Source organism: Colossoma macropomum, unplaced genomic scaffold (genome assembly GCF_904425465.1).
Source record: "Colossoma macropomum unplaced genomic scaffold, Colossoma_macropomum, whole genome shotgun sequence".
Classification (NCBI taxonomy): domain Eukaryota; kingdom Metazoa; phylum Chordata; class Actinopteri; order Characiformes; family Serrasalmidae; genus Colossoma; species Colossoma macropomum.
This window is the reverse complement of record NW_023495946.1, coordinates 38,089-54,223: the sequence shown is the minus strand read 5'-3', so window position 1 is coordinate 54,223 and position 16,135 is coordinate 38,089. Positions and strand designations below refer to the sequence as shown.

General features: G+C 40.8%; 1 protein-coding gene across 1 annotated transcript; it reads right to left on the bottom strand.

Moving 5' to 3' along the window:
* Nucleotides 1-1,389: 1,389 nt before the first annotated feature.
* cfap206 (cilia and flagella associated protein 206) lies at nt 1,390-15,604 on the bottom strand. The gene is made up of 12 exons (XM_036564181.1): nt 15,400-15,604; nt 14,169-14,252; nt 13,959-14,049; nt 12,842-13,030; nt 12,298-12,456; nt 10,300-10,493; nt 9,129-9,248; nt 8,280-8,478; nt 6,873-7,013; nt 5,046-5,239; nt 3,665-3,808; nt 1,390-1,842 (listed from the first exon to the last, which is right to left on the bottom strand). Exons 1-12 carry the CDS (start codon nt 15,505-15,507, stop codon nt 1,615-1,617), a joined length of 1,851 nt encoding a protein of 616 aa, XP_036420074.1. The 5' UTR covers nt 15,508-15,604; the 3' UTR covers nt 1,390-1,614.
* Nucleotides 15,605-16,135: the final 531 nt, after the last annotated feature.

Below are 16,135 nucleotides of genomic sequence, written 5' to 3'. Positions count from 1 at the left end.
TTAAAACATTCGGTTATGAAAAGGTACAAATACGAACTTTTCACCTGGAGAAACTTATTTAAGGTTCACAATCAGACCTTAAAACCACTGTTGCACCTTTGAGGGAACATTTACACTGTTTGTACCTTGATGAACGAAAAATGTACCTGAACAGAACCTTTATTTCTAACAGTGCAGAAGTTCAGAATGTTATCCAGCCTTGTTGGAATATTTACACACTGGGCAGGAGAGTATCTGATATTCACCTGACAAACACTGGTCCTTCAAGGTATCCGGCTAGCGTGTTTTTAGCCAATTGTTGCTACCTGTGCTGCTACTTTGTTGTCAGCATTTAGTGGAACATAAACACAGCTCACAACAATAGTAGGAAGTCCTTTCGGAAGCTGAGAGGACAGAGGGCGAGGGTCAGCACTTCCAGGTTTGGGAATTGGGATTTTTATGTTGGTACTCCATGTGTTATTTACATACTCTTATGAAAAATGACAAATACTGGGGCCTAATCTCAGCCTCAGAGGCTCCTCCCACACAGAAACAGTGTGTCTTACCTCCCACACTAAACTGGGATTATGTTATGTTACAGTTGGTGTCTGATTGGTTATCCGCACATCAGTGTATACACACTTCCATGCAGTGTTTTTCATTGTTTAAATGGGAAAATGTTTTATCTTTCAGGCCTCTGCCTGACAAAGTAGGCAGTTTTTGGGCACATTATGCAGGAAAAGCAACAGACTCTCTGCTGACTAATTGAGACCCAATGTGAAAAAATTAAAATAATTTAAAACGTGATACCTGGTTAAATAATTAAACAGTGAACCTGAATATTTGAATTGATTTATAATATATTTTAAGTAATGACTAAAATATACATTTTTGAATTTTCTCTTATTATCTCAACACATTTCCAGCCATTTGTGCCACATAACATCTTGTTTTAGTTAATTTTATTTATAATTTCAAAAACTCTAACGTCAAAAGAGTCAAGTCATTAAAGGGGAATTCCACCAATTTTACTAAATGTCCACCTAATTCAGTGGGTGAAACGTATACAATGTCAGGGTGGTTTGAGGCAAAATGATCATAATAAAGTAATAACTTTCTGTGGTGTAGCTTATAGAGGCCTTAAACTCTTCAGACGTCTGGTTCCTATCACTACAGCTGTGAACAATTCCGACTTACTAAGTTTCTCTAAAATTAAACATTTTGCACCAAACTACTCTGATTGATTTTGTTTTACATCTCACCCATTTAATTATGCAGATATTTAGAAAAATTAAGATTGGTATATGTGAATGATCTCTGCTCTGATTGGCTGTCCTGTATTGTGCCTCATTCAAAAAGCAGCCCAGGCTGAAACACTCCTTATAACTTCAGGCGGAACTAAACTGCTGTAAGCTGAATATATTTGCATCACAAAAACATTTTCCATATATGGACTGTATGGACTGGTGAGTGAACGGTACAGTTTGAAACATAAGCAATGTTAAATATTATATCAAACTGTTTTTCTTGCTTTTTTTTTAATAAAAGTTGTTTTTCAATGATACGGGCCATTTAATGTGTATCTGAAACTGATCTGTGAACTGATGGATTTGTGAAGAGTTCTAAATTCAGTGGCTATTCATCCACAGGTCTGGTCAAATCGACTTTGATCATGTGGGTGGTCGTAGTCTCCCCTCCTCTCAGTCCAGCCAGGTAGACCTGGGGTTTGGGGACGTTGCTCTGACCGTCCCTCTTCGTCTGGCAGGCGGCATCTCTGGGGAGGAACGTCTGGGTGCTGTTGTGCCTCCTCATGTGGCTCAGGTTGGTCTGCATCGAGCGGGTCACTTTACTGCGCAGGTTTGCCTGAAGCACATTCAACAAGATAACGTACTGCGTTAAACAGTCTTGCGCCAATAAAAAAAAAGTACAACCCCATTTCCAAAAAAGTTGGGACGATGTGCAAAATGTAAATAAAAACAAAATGCGATAATGTGCAAATCATTTAAACCCTATATTTCATTGAAAGTAGTCCAAAGACAACATATCAATTGTTGAAACTGAGAAATTTTGAATTTAATGCCAGCAACACGTTCCAAAAAAGTTGGGATGGGGGGCCTGTTTACCACTGTTTTTCATCGCCTCTTCTTTTAACAAAACTTTGCAAGCGTTTGGGAACTGAGGAGACACTGCTGTAGTTTTGAAAGTAAAATGTTTTCCCATTCTTACTTCACATAGGATTTCAGCTGCTCAACAGTTCGGGGTCTCCTTTGTCATATTTTATATTTCATAATGCACCAAATGTTTTCAGTGGTGACAGGTCTGGACTGCAGGCAGGTCAGTTTAGCACCTGGACGGAGCAATGCTGCTGTAATACGTGCAGAATGTGGTTTGACATTGTCTTGCTGAAATAATCAAGGCCTTCCCTGAAAAAGACGTCGTCTGGATGGCAGCATTTCTTGCTTCAAAACATGTACATATCGTTCAGCATTAATGGTGCCTTCACAGATGGGCAGGTCACTCATGCCATGTGCACTAATGCCCCCCTATACCATCATGAATACTGGTTTTTGAACTGTGCACTGATAACAAGCTGAGTGGTCTTTAGCCTGGAGGACACAGTGTCCATGATTTCCAAAAAGAATTTCAAATGTTGATTCGTTGGACAACAGGACACTTTTCCACTTCATCTCAGTCTGTTTTAAAAGAGCTCAGGCCCAGAGAAGGTGGCAGCATTTCTGGATCTTGTTCATATGTGTTTTTTTCTTTGCGTTTTAGAGTTTTAATTAGCATTTGTAGATGCAACAACAAACTGTTTTCACAGACAGTGTTTTTCAGAAGTGTTTCTGAGCCCATGCAGTGATTTCCACTACAGAATCATGTCTGTTTTTCATGCATTGCTGCCTCAGGGCCCAAAGATCACAGCACTGGTTTTTGGCCTTGTCCCTTACATACAGAGATTTCTCCACATTCTCTGAATCTTTTAATGATATTATGTACTGTATATGATGAAAAGCAGAAGTTCTTTGCTATTTTACATTGAGAAACGTTATTCTTGAATTGTTGCACTATTTGCTTGTGCAGTCTTTCACAGAGTGGTGAACCCTCATCATCTTTACTTCTGAAAGACTCCGCCTCTCTGAGATACTCTTTTTATAGCAAATCATGTTACTGACCTGTTGCCAATCAACCACCAGGTGTTTTTTTTAGTAGTACACAACTTTACCAGCCTGCTCCCATCCAAACCTTTTTGGAACGTATTGTTGGCATCAAATTCAAAATGGGTAAATATTTTTCAAAAAAACAATAAAGTTTCTCAGTTTCAACACTTGTTGTCTTTGTACCATTTTCAATGAAATATAGGATTTAAATGATTTGCACATCATTGCATTTTGTTTTTCTTTACATTTTGCACATTGTCCCAACTTTTTTGGAAATGGGGTTGTAAATAATATGTTGAAATATGCATAAAATTACTAATATTGAAAAATAATAGTGTAATGACTAGCGGAGTCAACATGTTGCTAACAAAACAGCACTGATGCGCATCTTGGCACAAAGATGATTCCTAAATGGCAGAGCGAGCATCACAGTGAACACTCTCTCTCCCAGTTAAGACTACACAAAATTGTTTGAACCGTGAATTATTTGAGTCTTCAGATAAATGGATGCAGACTGAGATGATTACCAGTTTGATGGCTTTCCTCCTGAGCTCCCACTCATTCCACTCGTAAGACTTGACGATGTTGCTCTCCAGTATGTGTGTGTCAGTCTGTGTGCTGCTATCACTTTTAGTGATGGGCTTCACCAGCAGCCTCTCCCCTGACTGCATCTGAACAGACACAGAGGTTATATTCAGACACACTGAGCCTGTTTACATCTCGCACTAACAAGTGTTTTATATCTGGATTATATCTGGAAAAACTTTCGAGGAATTTCAGGTACACTTTTTACTAAAAAGCATCCCCAGTGTGACCAGATGAGCTCTGATTTTACTTTATATGCATTAAAAACACACCAGCACATACGCTGTTTCCATTTTACTTTTGTTTACTCTTTTCCCTGTTGTGATACGGGTGGACAAGCTTGGCTTGGACGCTTTCATCGGCCTGGAGTGCATGAAGGCTCTCAGTTTCTCCATCTTTCTCTGTTTTATTGTTTAACACTCAACTTTTTTATTTTGTTTGAATGCTGGAACACTGAGGTGTTTGTTTATTGGTGTTGCCATATAAATGTACACCGATCAGGCATAACATTATGACCACCTCCTTGTTTCTACGCTCATTGTCCATTTTATCAGCTCCACTTACTATATAGGTGCACTTTGTAGTTCTACAGTTACAGACTGTAGTCCATCTGTTTCTCTGCATACTTTGTTAGCCCCCTTTTTACCCTGTTCTTCAGGGGTCAGGACCCCCATGGACCTTAAAAGAGCAGGTACTATTTGGGTGGTGGATCATTCTCAGTACTGCAGTAACACTGACGTGGTGGTGGTGTGTTAGTGTGTGTTGTGCTGGTCTGAGTGGATCAGACACAGCAGTGCTGCTGGAGTTTTTAAACACCTCAGTGTCACTGCTGGACTGAGAATAGTCCACTAACCAAAAATATCCAGCCAACAGCGTCCTGTGGGCAGCGTCCTGTGGGCAGCGTCCTGTGACCACTGATGAAGGACTAGAGGATGACCAACACAAACTGTGCAGCAGCAGATGAGCTATCATCTCTGACTTTGCATCTACAAGGTGGACTGACAAGGTAGGAGTGTCTAATAGAGTGGACAGTGAGTGGACAGTGTTTAAAAACTCACTTTTGGAGAACTGGAACGTTCTGAACTCTGAAGATGTGCAGGTTATAAGGATCCAGTCCACCTATCTAGCTAATCCTCATAGTGTTTTCTGGAGAGGTTCAGAGTATGAACCATAACAGTATCTTACAGCCGTCTCTAATCATATTAGAAGCTTATTTGTATTATTTACCCCCACAACCCAGAAGGATAAGCGGTTTAGACAATGTGTGAGTGTATTATTTGCTTTTTCGTGTGGAAGTGGGTAGAAATCACGCAGTAACTGTACCTGGGAGTAGGGAGTGACGCTGGCAAACTGCTGATGGAGCTCGAGCAGCTGGATCAGCTCTGGAGATTTCTTCGCTGTCTCTGCCACAAACTCAATATACTCATCAGCCTGGGAGGCAAATTCATACGCAGCCTGTCTGGAGCTGAAGCTGTAGTACTTCTCCTTGTGTTTCAGGACTCCGATGTTTGGGTTGCCTTTGGAGAGAAAGAGCAGAGAATAAAAGAAGCTCCATAAGCAGATTTTCAGTTATGGCTACATTCTGTACACATCTGCACTGAATCTGAGTAAAACCAGCCTTCATTCACCAAATCTCACGTTATGGAATCATATCTCATGTTAAACATGTTAACAGTACTAGGCCAGAGGTCGGCAACGTGCGGCTCTTTTACTGCCCTGTTGTGGCTCCACAGCAGAATCAGATGTGGAAGTAAAAATAAAATAATCCTCCTTTACAGTAAAATAAAGCTCTGCTGATCGTTCAACACAGTTTAACAATAAATGGTCTTAAACTCTGGAGTTAATGTAGAACTGCTGATTCACCCTTTAACCCTGAAGATCAGCACAGACTGCTGGTCACCATAGCAACACAGACAACAGTCTCACCTAGCTAGTAGCTACGAAACGGCAAAGAGAGAGATTTAAGATGAACATCGATAATTTGGAGACGAATGGACCTATTAGTGTTTATAATCACTCCAGCTGGTTTCCTGATACGTTTAATCTACAATGAGAAACTGACAAACACTGAAAAGTTGTGAAACTGAATCAAGTTCTTGTTCAAATTTTCCTGTTCCACCTTAAATAATACCGCAGTTATATTCTGGTGCCTCTGGTGACATTATACAAGAAACTGTTCTACTTTTGTGGAAATGTATTGTTAAATATTATTTTTTCTTTATTTGCTTTTATTAACTTTTATTAACTTTTCTTGAAACTTCTTACTGTTTCTTTGCCTTTTGTGTGAATCTCGTTTGCATTTTGTATGTCTCTGTTGTGTGGTATGTGGGGGCTGTGGAGTCTGTTTAGTCACTCCATCTGTGTGTAACGTCCCGGCCTCCTGCTAGGCCACATCCAACCACTAGGAGGAGTCAGAGAATAGGGACGAGCTGCCATGTGCAGAGTTTATGCTGCCATGTGCACGACTCTCATCTGAGTGGGTAAATAGTATTCTCTCGGGTCTCGAGTTTTTGTTGAACTTTGGGTTTTCTCTCCCCCCAGTTGTTTTCATTGTGTAAGTAGAATAGAATAGAATAGAATAGAATAGAATTCAGAACCATTAGCCAACTGTGTTTGCACACAGAGGAATTAGACCTCTGCATTTAACCCATTCGTGCACCCACATACATGCACACTAGTGAACACACACACTAGGGGGCAGTGAGCACACTTGCCCAGAACGGTGGGCAGCCCTATCCACAGCGCCCGGGGAGCAGCTGGAGGTTAGATGCCTTGCTTAGGGGCACTTCAGTCACGTACTGTCCAGTCACAAGGCTGGTTCCCTTAACCTCCAGCCCACGACTGCAGTCAGACAGTATAAAATACAAACAAACAAAAAACCTGAGTGTCCTTTTCTGTTTACTGCTTTCCTGCTTAGTTTCCAGAAACTCATTAGTTTGAAGACGCTGCTCTGGCATTTCTTGTGTTCAGCATCAACTCTTCTGCGAGACAGATGTGGAAATTAATAGCTCTTCTGTAAGTAGGTGTGTGACTGGCACTGTATGCTCAATGTGACTGAATTTAAAACTCTTAATTATGAAAAAAGCCACCTGCTGCATCACTATTGGTGCCTAATAATCACACTGCTGTGTAAAAAGCTTGCATGTCCACCTGGCAGTAAAAGGCCGTTCTTCTTTATCAGCGTGTGTCCACACGCGCCCCTGTACTGCAGCGGGAGCTTATCGAAGTTGGCTGTGGTCTCAGGCAGAAACCATTCACAGGACTTCATCTCTGCTGGATCAACCCGTTCCTCTGACAAACAAACAAATAAACAAACAAGCCAAACAACAAAAGTAAGATTATGAATATTTCCATGCAGTTTAATAACAGGTTATTTATATAATGCACGGTATGCATTATATAAGCATGTAAGCATTTTATGGAATGTTTTGTTTTGATGTCTTTTACATTAGATGTATAATTATGTGTTACTATGGGTGGATACAGTATGTACAGTATGTACAGCACAACAATGTGGGTCTGTTTATAATGTGTATAATGCTGCTTTGGGACTGTATGTATTTATTGCAGTACAGTGCAAAAGTTATAAGAAGGAATGAACATTGTTTACAACTATTTACTTCAGCAGTAAATGTGTTTTAGCCAGTAAGATTGGAGTAGATATAAATAAACATAAATATGGCAAAGCATAATATGAATGTGTTGTTTTCAGTAAAGTTATTGATAGATTAGAATAGTGCAGTTAGAAGAACACAGGTTTGGTTTGATTTCTGACTTTTTTCTGCACTGCAGTCCAGTTGTCTCTGATGCTTAACACGGTACTATATGTATGTATCTATCCATCAGGAAAACAGAACAGAAATAATATTTTAATAATCTTTGAAGCAGGATAATGTATTTAAACGGGGATTTACACCAATTTTAGAGTCATTCAGAGTGGTTTGGGTGTGAAATAGTTAATTGTAGAGGCTCAATATAGCCATTTTGTTTACTATCCAAAACCACCTACATGTGTCTTCTGAGCTTTTACATGAAATTTTGATGGTATAATAATGATAAATCTGAAAATATAAGGGACTAATTTGCCTTTAAAACTGCTGTTAAACAACATCTCAGTCATCAGGCAGTTCATTCATAACCATTTCATCTAAGAACTTTCTGTGAGGGAGGTTTTAGAGGTGGACGTCTGGTTCCTATCACCACCACTGTGAACAATTCTGACTCTAAGTTTCTCTAGAACAGAGCGTTTCACACCAAACCACTCTGAACGACTCTGTTTACATCTTAACCATTTAATCATGCAGAAATTGTGTAAATTCTCCTTTAAAGCAGCTTCTCTTTACTTCTCTTTCTCTGCTTGTGTCTCTAAGAAGTAATTAACATGCAGGCCAGTGGCTTTGCAGGCCCTTAGCTGCTGCTAGCCATCTCATTTCCAGTTACTTCTCTATGAGGTCAGAGACCCTGGGGGGGTTGAAGCGTAGTTTTTTTGTAAGGTGTCAGATTAAAGCCTTCAGCTAATTGTAACCTCAGAGCAGTGTTCAGAGCATTTATGTGTACCTGCACTCTCAGCAACTCTCTCCAGGTCTGTTTTGATGGTCACACCCCCCAACAGCTGCTCCAGCTGACCAGCTGCCAGCAAATGGGACTGAGCTGACAGGAACGGCCTCAGACTGGTCACCATGTTACTGAGCATGCTCAGTAGGAGCATCTCATCCTGCAGCCCCGCCCACAGCTTCGCCAGCGTTGTGAAATGAGGCTGATGGGAAGGATGGCAGACATTAATTGATATATTTATTAGTAATAGATATAAAATACAAGCAAACTATATACTATACTTAAAAAAGCAGAGCAATGATGGCCAAATTCAGTTAGAGCAGAACGCTGGTGCACCAAATAAGCAGACTGAGACCCCCTAAGCAGGTCAGTCTCGGTTCGCTTCATAACTCTGGTGTGGTTTGTTTGAAACAGAATGCTACACAGACCAAAGACGACTAAACGGACCAAAGGAACCGAACTACGAGTATAACCGCACCCTCATTTCCAGTGAGAAGCTTTATTTTTCATATTTTCCTTCATACTTTGTCACTGATATGACAGATATGAGAGGATATTTCCTTCTTGTGACAAAATTTTTAGAAAACAAAATATTGGTCAGTGTAAAAAAAATCCTCATCCTGGATTGAATGTAGTGCATCACTTTCTTTTACTATCAGTGAACAGACAAAACACAATTTTATGTTTAATGCACCTCTTTTCACCATATTACTAAAAATAAGATTTTGGGTATGTGCAAGAGGAGAGGAGCCTCCAGATATGCATGAATTACAACAAATAATGCAATATAACAGAGATTCTATACTTGTTCAAAACCAGACAAAGTTTAGATTTCAGAAAACAGACACTTACAAACACTTGTGAGGTGGGTACGGCAGTTTTGGAGTGAACTGTGGCCTTCAACACCCTCATCCTGGCTGTGAGCTCAGTTTGTAAAATCTCCACTTGCTTTGCACACAGGATCACATCAGCCTGGTGGAGACATACACGCCATACATGCATATTTAGGCCCAGTCCCATTTCTTATTTTTACCCCTACCCCTTGTTTTCGAGTGTCTCCTTGCTCCCTTGGAACTGAGTTACAGGGGTAGTGGTTGAAATCTTCCCTCTGAAATGGGACCCTCTAATAAAAAGAGCATCACTTCATTAACAGCTACCAGCGCTGCTCTGTAGGCGACCCTGCCAGTCTGCAGTGACAGCAGAGGAGGGTAAAGTTCAGCTCCTCACTGCTGGGCTTTAGATACATTTAGGGCACTATATGCCTTCAAAGAGGGGGGGCAATTATTTATTATCACCCACCCCTAATTCTTCAGTGATATGAAGCTGAAGTCAGATATTCACCAGCTTCTTGTTCGAATTCTTCCAATCCACCTTAAATGGTGCAGCAGTTACATTCTGGCGCTTCAGGCGTCGGAACTGCTGCACCATTTAAGGTGGAACAGGAAATTTAGCTGCTAGCTACCGAGACATTAGCAAACTACAAGTGATTTTTTATGCCTGTTATGAAGAAAAGGACCATAATATACTGAAACAGCATTAAACTAAGATAATACGATGGTTATTGTAATTGTTAACAGAAAAAAATCTCATGTTTGTGGGTTTCTTTGGTCTCTTGTTCTCCATCTTGAAAAACCTTCGTTTGGAGGGTCAAGTAGCTCTAACACTTTGCTGTCCCCCTCTATTGCAACTAGAATCAGGACACCCCACCCCTAGACGTGACCACACAAAATAGAGGAGTATGGTTAAGTGGTATGGGCGAGAGGTGAAATGGGATTGGGCCTTAGTCTCCTACTGTACAGTTATCCCTTAAAATGTGTAACATCGTACACTGTACATAACTCAAGCTACGAGCACAGGTTTCAGTTACGTGTGGACTAGTAATCAGGACCATTTCTATTACAGTGGTTGTGCAATTGCATGCTTTGGTCTGGTATACAGTATGCAGGCACTCTGCTAGTGAGCTGTGTTGGGCATGAAACAATCAGATTTGCTCATCTGTCTGGTGATGTGGTGTTGGTCTCACCAGTATGAGTTTGAGGAAGGCTTCATGCTGGCGTACGTTGTAGAGAGCCTGTTTAAGCAGGTCAGGATGCACTGCACCGTCAGAGAAGCTCTCCAGCAGGGCGGTGTACTGCCAGGCTAACCTCTGGGTCCCTTCCAGTTCACTTTCTATCTCTCTGCTAGCGGCAGGCAGAGTCTCGTTGAGGATGGCAGGCACTACACATGTGACAAGATGTTGGTTTCAGATGGTTGTGAGAAGATTGTTTTGGATTATTTGGTTCAAACTTTTAAAAGATGGATTCCACCCTATTTTCCAAAATTTGTATTTGTATAGTTGAGAATTCTCTCTGTTATTTAGAATGGTTTAATGTGAAATGGTTAACTGTAGACAAACTTCTGGTGGTGATGAAATATACCCAATTTTTTACTATCCAAAACCACCAGTGAACCTACAGTTAGAGTAGAGTTGTTTAAAGTAATGCTTACAGTGGTAAATCTGTAGTTTTCTTTGCAAACTATTTTTTCTTTAAAAAACTCTGCATGTACATCTCCACCATAAAGGCATATTAAAATAATTTTACACTTCTCAAAACTATCATAAAACAATGTTCTGGGCAACTTATTTATATAACTTTCTGTGAGGGAGCTTTTAGAGGTGGACGTCTGGTTCCTATCACCACCACTGTGAACAATTCTGACTCAGTTGGTTTCCTTAGAATGGAGCATCGGCTTTATTTACATCTTAAGCATTTAATTGTGCGGAAAAGTAGAAATATCTGTACAGTTCACCTTTAAGCTTTTATTTCTGTTTTCTTTCTTTTCTCTGTCCAGCAGATGGTGCTGGTAAGCATGTATAGTTAGCTTGCTGGTAATGACCTTTCAGCAGACGATTGTGAGTGATATAACTCTATTTGCATTATATTTTATATATAGCAACTCCAAACCTCCAACCCCGCCTGACCAAATATCCAACTAATATTTGCCTTCATAGCTAAAGTTAGTCGCTAATGGAAATCAGAACTGAAGAAGGATGGAAGTAAAGGCTCATTTCTACTACCTTTACATACAAAAAGGAACACATCCATTTTTAAACAATGAAACCATCACTGCCCACATACTTCCATGCGCCCTTTAAGTTGGCATGGATGTTAAGCAGCACATCCACTGTTCCTGACAACAACAGATGATGATGAAGGTTGTAATAATGTACCAACTACGAAAAAGATGAAAGAGGCCCCAGTGTAGACTGTGGTGTCTGTGTGAGGTCATTAAATACTTGGTGACATGTGGAAGGAGCGCTCTTTTCACTTATATTGCCAAGGAGTGTGTTTACAAGCACTCAATAATCCAATCATAATCAGATTTCTCAGTACATGTAAACTCTTACTCTGACTTCTTTCAGATTTCTCCATCTGTAAATGTCCAAAACCAGACGGCGGTACTGGAAATAAGTGAGCAGCGTTGCCACTGGAGCAACACTGAAACCAACTACATGCCTGATGAAATTAAGGATTTAAATATTCTTTATCTTCTGATGATGTTTGTTCATATTTTCAGATAAAGTGGTCCGATGTGTTTTTGTTTTTTTTTCAAAGCTGCGGTATGAAGTTTGAGTTTTACATTACGTTCACGTCACGACTTCATCTATAAGTTTATTGGCTGGTTGTAAAGCAGAAATCGGATTACTGTCTGACTCATGTAGACCTGAAGTTTCCCCATTATCTGATTACTCAAGTGCATGTAAACGCGCTGATTGGATTACTGACAAAATCTGATTTTTTGCAGTTATCGGATTATTAAGTGCTGGTAAACACACTAAATGAGCGATATTTGGCACTGTGTATCACGTGAACTATTGCCCCCCCCCACAGCTTCCGGTGGTGCTGCTCCACTTCGTCCGTATCCGTAAGCTTTTGGAGAACGTGCACAAATACAGACGAAACGAACGCAGAGTACGAACGGAATCGTGTCCGTGTCCGTGTTAAAGGATGAGCCTAAATGAGCCTTAAGACTGACTCACGGTCCTCGATGCCCTCTCCTCCTTTGCCGCTGTCCTTGTTGAAGAGTTGAATCCCTGTGATGATCATGGTGAGCTCGTTCAGCTGCTGCTCTTTGTCCCGTTTGAGCAGAGACATGAAGGTGGCCAGCTCTGTCTGCGGGAACACACTCTGCAGGGCAGCTATAAAACACACACACAGTCATGTATTATAACCTGTCAGGCTCTAAGGAAACAACTGTGGGTCCACAAATCAATGCCTCTCTCTCATGACTAAAGAACTCATACAATGTGTTGTACTTGCAGAATAATTTGTAGTAGGTTAAAGCTAACAGCTAACAGACAACTGTGCTGGCTCGCACTGTTCTAAGTGATGGGGGAGAGAGAACCATCTAGTAGCTGTTAATGAAGTAATGTTCTTTTTTTTTGAGGGTCTCATTTCGTAGAGAAGATTTTAACCACTACCCCTTGTAACTCAGTTCCAAGGGGCAAGTTAACACTCAAAGACGAGGGGTTAGGGTTTAAATAAGAAATGTCATTGGACCTAAATTTCAGCCGATGTGCTCACCTGTGGCCTCTCGTACGGTGGAGATGTCGGTGGCCGAGCCGAGGCCGGAGCACAGAATCACGTAGCTCACTATCTTGCGGTAAAGGCTCTCCAGGTCATCTCGGGTCTTGGCCCGGCTGTCCGTGATCTCGCGGCACACGGGGAGCAGGCGAGCCTGCAGAACCTTCTGGTGCTCCTCTATAAACTCGCCTGATGAGAGGTGAACGGCTTTCAGACTAAACGTATTATTCCTGTATTTATATTCAGAGCGTTTTCCTTCTCATCTGCTTAAGCTGGGTTAGCAGTTCGAGAAGCAGCGATGAAAGCAGAATTAGCACTCAAAATATTAAAACTTTAACGTTTTCAAGAAATTGTTTTTTACCTGACGTCCAATTATGACATTTGTGTGGCTTTACGTAGCAAAAATGGTCATAATTCATTTCCACATTAGCGTTTTCCAACCTCTCTTAATCAGGCTGTTTCTGTTACTTTGCCTTTAAGGCTGATGTATGTGAATGAGCTCTGTCCTGATTGGCTGCCTTGTATTGTGCCTCATTCAGAAAGCAGTGCAGGCTGAAACACTTCCTATAACTTCAGCATGAGTGGGCAGGCCGTAGGCTAAACTGGTGGATATATGTAAATATGTAAATATATGTGCTGTTTTTTGTGACATCACAAAAACAATGAATTCAAAACAAGCTGTTTTCAGCTTAATTTCCACACATGGACTGTATCGAATTGTACATTTTGGAAATTTACCAGTGTTTATACACTCAATTAAACTGCTCTATGCACAAAAATGACAACACCTGTTGTAAAAAGCGCTATATAAATAAACTTTACTTACTTACTTACTTACTTACTTACAAAAATCAGGCTTCCATCACATACGCCCTTTAAGAAGAGCTGAGTGGCTGCAGACAGGAAGAGTTTACAGTCTGCAGCCACACAGCTCCCCTTAACAAAATAAATCAACACAACTGCACTTTTACCTCTACTTTCGATGCTCATGTGCTTCTGTATTTCTAATATTTTACTAAGCGTATTTCCACTTTTAATGAAGGACAGATATTTGGTACTTCGTCCACTTTCAATACAGAAGTGACAGAAAAAACGCAGCAAGGAAAATACAACTTACGGCGAGACGTGTAGTTCATGTCAAAGTACACCTGCATCTTAATGGTGTCCAAAGTAGGACTCGTCTGATCCAGCAGTCTGTCCACACACAGCTGAGACCAGAAACAATACACACTCTGCAGCACATTTGCTTCACTCCAATGATTTACCTGAATGAATTCATGATGAAAAAGGTGGTTCAGTCTAACAGAGGACTGATCAGAAAACTTACCTCTATAAGTTTTTGCACATCTTGCTTTGTAAGAGTCCTGTCAACATTGAAGAGATTCCTGGGGTCCAAAACAACAGCTTTCACCTAAAAGTAAGATGTGAAAACAAGTCGCCTCAAATATATATATGTACATATTTATGTATGTATGTGAATATACACCGATCAGGAATAGCATTATGACCACCTCCTTGTTTCTACGCTCATTGTCCATTTTATCAGCTCCACTTACTGTATAGGTGCACTTTGTAGTTCTACAGTTACAGACTGTAGTCCATCTGTTTCTCTGCATACTTTGTTAGCCCCCTTTTACCCTGTTCTTCAGTGGTCAGGACCCCCATGGACCCTCACAGAGCAGGTATTATTTGGGTGGTGGGTCATTCTCAGCACCGCAGTAACACTGACGTGGTGGTGGTGTGTTAGTGTGTGGTGCGCTGGTCTGAGTGGATCAGACACAGCAGTGCTGCTGGAGTTTTTAAACACCTCAGTGTCGCTGCTGGACTGGGAATAGTCCACCAACCAAAAATATGGAGTTATAAAACTTGGTTTGGTGTGAAGTGGTTCAGATGTCTTTACAGTGGTGGTGATAGGAACCAGGTGTCGCCATGACTATAACACAGATATAGACATTTTATTTACTATTCAGAACCACCGGTGAACCTACACAAGTCTTCTGAGTTTATATGGAAACTTGCTGATGGAAAAACAGTGGAAAATCTGAAAAAATATGTTTTCTTCTGGGACTTTCTCACCTCACAACACTCTGCATGTATCCATTTGTCAAGAATGTATAAAATAAATTGATAAAAATATATTTTAGGGCAAACACTTTATCAAAAAAACTGTCAAACAGTGTCTCAGTCATCAGGCAGTGAATTCATAACCATTTCATGCAGTAACTTTCTGTGAGGGAGCTTTTAGAGGAGGACCTCTGGTTCCTATCACCACCACTGTGAACAGTTCTGACTCTGTAAGTTTCTCTAGAACAGAGCGTTTCACACCAAACCACTCTGAACGACTCTGTTTACATCTTAACCATTTATTGATGTAGATTTTTTTGAAAAATCGGTGGAGCTCCCCTTTAATGTTTGTTATTTTTTTTAAACTGCTCGGGCAACAGATTGCATGTAAAGCAGGAAAACTGAAAATTAAACTGAAAACAGAGAGGAAGATGAAGTAATGAAGAGACTTTTTTGTAGTCATTTATAAAAACACTACGGAGAGAAACTCTTACCATAAACGCCACCAGTGTTTCAGACACGGTGTGTCCTTTGCTCGCGCACTGCTGGGCGATTTCACGGATTATGTTTTTAATAACGCTTTCGGCTTGAGCTCGAGACATATCTAAACTGCTAGTGGATGTCAGTAAACAGTAAATAATATACTGTAATATATAACTAGTAAACACAAATATCAGACCAGCCTCGGCGCTGCGTTACTCCACACGGCCCGCTAGGCGGAGCTACACTGTTACCATGGAAACGCAAACATTAGGCCGCTGTTGTAGCGCTGGAGTTTCATAAACGACCAGCAGAGGGAGCCACAGATACACATTCCTAGATGCCGCGTTGTCTGTTGTTCTCTATCTGAGACGATACGTCTGAGCGTCCGCCATGTTGGAGAGGTCAAGATCCTCTTGTGAACAAATTCTCTTGTATTGAGAGACGAAGAGTCTCAGGATTAAATCAGCCACAACCTCCTTATTACTCAACCGATTTTCACCACGTTTGTTTTGTTATAATCCTCAGACACAGATTAATCCAGGCTGCACGGATCTGCTCTCGGTAGCTTTTATTACTTTAATAACTGATCGAGCTAATTAGCCGTCCAGACCAGCAGGAAAGTATTCAGTCTGCACCTGACGCTAAAAACAGAGTTTAGCGCGAGAAACACAATCAGACACATCAGCAAATCCATCAGTGTGTGAATCACTTCTAATCTTAATACACATAGAAATAAAATAAACCCCC

What these genes read in the sequence shown, in the direction of transcription:
- cfap206 (XM_036564181.1), bottom strand. Translation starts at nt 15,507, where the DNA reads ATGTCTCGAGCTCAAGCCGAAAGCGTTATTAAAAACATAATCCGTGAA. An exon ending in TACCCACCTCACAAGTGTTT is followed by an intron (nt 8,479 to 9,128) that starts GTAAGTGTCTGT and finishes CCTTCCCATCAG; the next exon opens with CCTCATTTCACAACGCTGGC. An exon ending in GCGTCACTCCCTACTCCCAG is followed by an intron (nt 3,809 to 5,045) that starts GTACAGTTACTG and finishes GTGTCTGTTCAG; the next exon opens with ATGCAGTCAGGGGAGAGGCT.